The sequence below is a fragment of the Pyrus communis genome, chromosome 3 (assembly GCF_963583255.1).
Source record: "Pyrus communis chromosome 3, drPyrComm1.1, whole genome shotgun sequence".
NCBI classification, from domain to species: domain Eukaryota; kingdom Viridiplantae; phylum Streptophyta; class Magnoliopsida; order Rosales; family Rosaceae; genus Pyrus; species Pyrus communis.
The window spans coordinates 12,794,921-12,798,175 of NC_084805.1; the positions used below are offsets into that span (position 1 = coordinate 12,794,921).

The 3,255-nt window shown below is 41.9% G+C and overlaps 1 protein-coding gene across 1 annotated transcript; it reads left to right on the plus strand.

Annotated features, from left to right (window-relative positions):
* Positions 1-354: 354 nt before the first annotated feature.
* LOC137728192 (uncharacterized) lies at positions 355-2,575 on the plus strand. The gene is made up of 5 exons (XM_068467054.1): positions 355-486; positions 818-871; positions 958-1,647; positions 1,924-2,097; positions 2,270-2,575. Exons 1-5 carry the CDS (start codon positions 355-357, stop codon positions 2,573-2,575), a joined length of 1,356 nt encoding a protein of 451 aa, XP_068323155.1.
* The last annotated feature ends 680 nt before the right edge of the window (positions 2,576-3,255 follow it).

The following is a 3,255-nucleotide window of genomic DNA, read 5'->3' on the forward strand; positions in this document are numbered from 1 at the left end:
CTAGCCCTCATCTCGCTTAACTTCGGAGTTCCAATGGAACTCGAAGCCAGTGAGCTCCCAAAAGGCCTCATGCTAGGTAAGGATGGGAGTATACATTTAAGGATCACTCTCCTGGGCGAGTCTTTCGATACATTTAAGGATCATTCCGGAGATGGGAGTATACATTCGTGCTACCTACCAAGAATTCTTTGAGGTTCTGCTTTATGTTAAAATTCTGAGAATGCTCCTGATGATGACGATGATGAAGAATATACAAGAATACTCAGAAGAATAATAAGAGGGGGCAATCATCCTCTGGCCCTCGAAAGACTCAGAATTTCAAGAGAAGCGGTAACAGTTCTGGATCGTCGAGTAATGGTTCAAGTTCCAATACGCCTCGAAGGGGTAGCAAGTCTACTGGCAACTCACATTTTCAGAGTTAAAGAAACCCTAGCAATTCTAGTGCTCAGTTCTACCACAGGTGCAATAGTCGACATTATGGTGAATGTAAGAGAGGAAGTAGTCGATGATACATATGCAGTCAGATGAGGCACAAAGCTACTCAATGCCCTCAAAATCAGAAACCTCAACCTCTTACTCTACCACTTGCAGTTCTTTTCCAGCAGATTCCAGGTTTTGGTACCTACTAGCAGACAGGTTATGGTGGTGCGTTTCATTACCAGGTGACATATCCCAGTATCTAAGAAGAGCGTATCAGTACCCACATGATGTCCAATATTACTAGGGCAGCAATCTGTAGTACCAGGGGGTTATACGCTGTATCAGGGCGGCAGAGCTCAGTGGTATACTGGAAAACAGTACCAGAATCTTGATGTAGCTTCTAGCAGTGGTGGTTCGACCAGGCAGACTAATCAAACCAACCAAGGTTGAGGTAATTAGGGACGCGGCAACCAGGGGAGCAGGGGTCGTGTAGGCAAACAATAGGTATACGATCACGTCAACAACATTACCTTGCAGGATACTCAGGGTAACACTGACTTGATCATGGGTACGTTGAATGTTCTTAGCCATCTTGCTAAAATTTTAATTAACTCGGGTGCTACCTATTCGGTTATTTCCCATATGTTTGCTCAAAAGACTCAACCTTACCTCACTCCCCTCGGTTATGAGTTGGAGTTTTTGATGCCTAGGGGTGAAACTTGTTATGTTGGTTGGGAGTATCGAGGATGTCCTATTCTTATTAAGGATGTCATAATGCCAACTAATCTTGTTCCCTTGGACATCGTTGATTTCGATGTTATCTTGGGCATGGAATGGTTAGATTACAATCGTACCATGTTGAATTGCCACCAGAAAATTGTTACTTTCCATCGACCGGGCATGCCTATGGTAATTTTTGTCGGCGAACGTAGTGGTCTAAAACACGGAGTTATTTCTGCCATAAGGGCGAAGCGTATGTTGAGGAAGGGTTGTCAAGGTTACGTAGCCCATGTAGTGGTGACTGAGGAAACTCTTGCTTGTGTGGAAGATGTTCGGGTAGTCAGACATTTTCTTGATGTTTTTCCTGATGATTTACCTGGCCTACAACCGGATCATGAAGTGGAGTTCACTATCGACCTAATTCCAGGTACCGACCTTATTTCTCTAACTCCTTATTATATGGCTCCTGCAGAGTTAAGGGAATTAAAAACCCAGTTACAAGAACTTGTTGATAAAGATTTTATTCAGTCGAGCACTTCCCCTTAGAGAGCTCCAGTCTTGTTTGTGAGGAAGAAAGATGGAACTTTGAGGCTATGTGTCGATTATAGACAGCTGAATCGGGTGACGATTAAAAATCGTTATCTGTTGGCTTGTATTGATGACATTTTGATGTATTCTAAGAGCGAGGCTGACCATGCTAGACATTTACGTCTGGTTTTGAAGAAACTAAAGGAGAATCAATTATATGCTAAATTCAATAATTGCCAGTTCTGGTTGGATTAGGTGTCATTCTTGGGACACGTGATATTAGCTCAAGGGGTTCTTGTGGATCCTCAGAAAGTAGTAGCAGTGGAAAATTGGGAGCAACCTCAGACTGTTATTGAATTATGGAGTCTTATTGGTCTTGCTGGCTTGCTTTGTGAAAGACTTCTCAACCATAGCCTTGTCTTTGACAAGGTTGACCAGGAAAAGAGTTAATTTTGAATAGAGTGATGATTGTGAACGAAGTTTCCAACGGTTGAAGTACTGTCTCACTTATGCGCATGTTTTGGCACTTCTCAATGACAGTGGGAATTTCGAGATCTATAGTGACGCCTCTCTGAATGGTCTAAGTTGTGTATTGATGCAGCATGGAAAGGTGACCATATATGCTTCACGACAATTAAAGCCGCATGAGATGAACTATCCTACTCATGATCTTGAATTGGCAGTTATTGCTTTCGCTTTGAAAATTTGGCGACACTATCTTTATGGGGAAACATGTCGAATCTTCACTAACCATAAAAGTCTCAAGTATACTTTTACTCAGAAAGAACTTAATCTCCGACAGCATAGATGGATGGAATTGATCAGCGATTATGATTGCACTATTGAATATTACCATGGTCGTGCGAATACTGTAGCAGATGCTCTCAGTGGGAAATATCACAGTTAACTTAATGCTCTTTATGCATGTCATGTTCCTCTTCTCACCGATCTGAGATTTATTGGAGTGGTTTTATAAGTGGATTACCAAGGAGCCTTACTTGCCAACTTTCAAGTCAGACCATTTTTATTGGATCATGTTCTCGAGGCTCAGATGAATGACTCAGAATCCTAGGAGTTAAAGTAAGCAGTGTTGAACGGCAATAGGGGGATCTCAGGATTAGAAGGCTTGATGGTATACTCATGCAAGACGATCAAATGTATGTACCGAATGTGGAAAAACTGAAGAAAGAAATACTCGATGAGGTGCATATTTTAGCTTATGTGATGCATCTCGGGAGTACTAAAATGTATCATACTATCCGACCTTTCTACTACTGGCCAAGAATGAATAGAGAAATTGTGGAGTACGTGAATCTTTGTACGGCCTGTCAGCAAGTCAAAGCGAAAAGAAAGAAACATCTCGGGTTGCTATAGCCACTTCCTATACCCTAGTGGAAATGGGAAGATATCACAATGGATTTCATGTACAAGCTACCTCGTACACGTAATGGTTATGACGGTATTTAGGTGATTATGGATTGGCTTACCAAGTCAGCGCATCTCCTACTTGTTCGTGAAAACTACCTGTTAAGTCAGTTAGTCGAACTTTTCGTCTCTAAAATTGTCAAGAATCATGGTGTTCCAGTT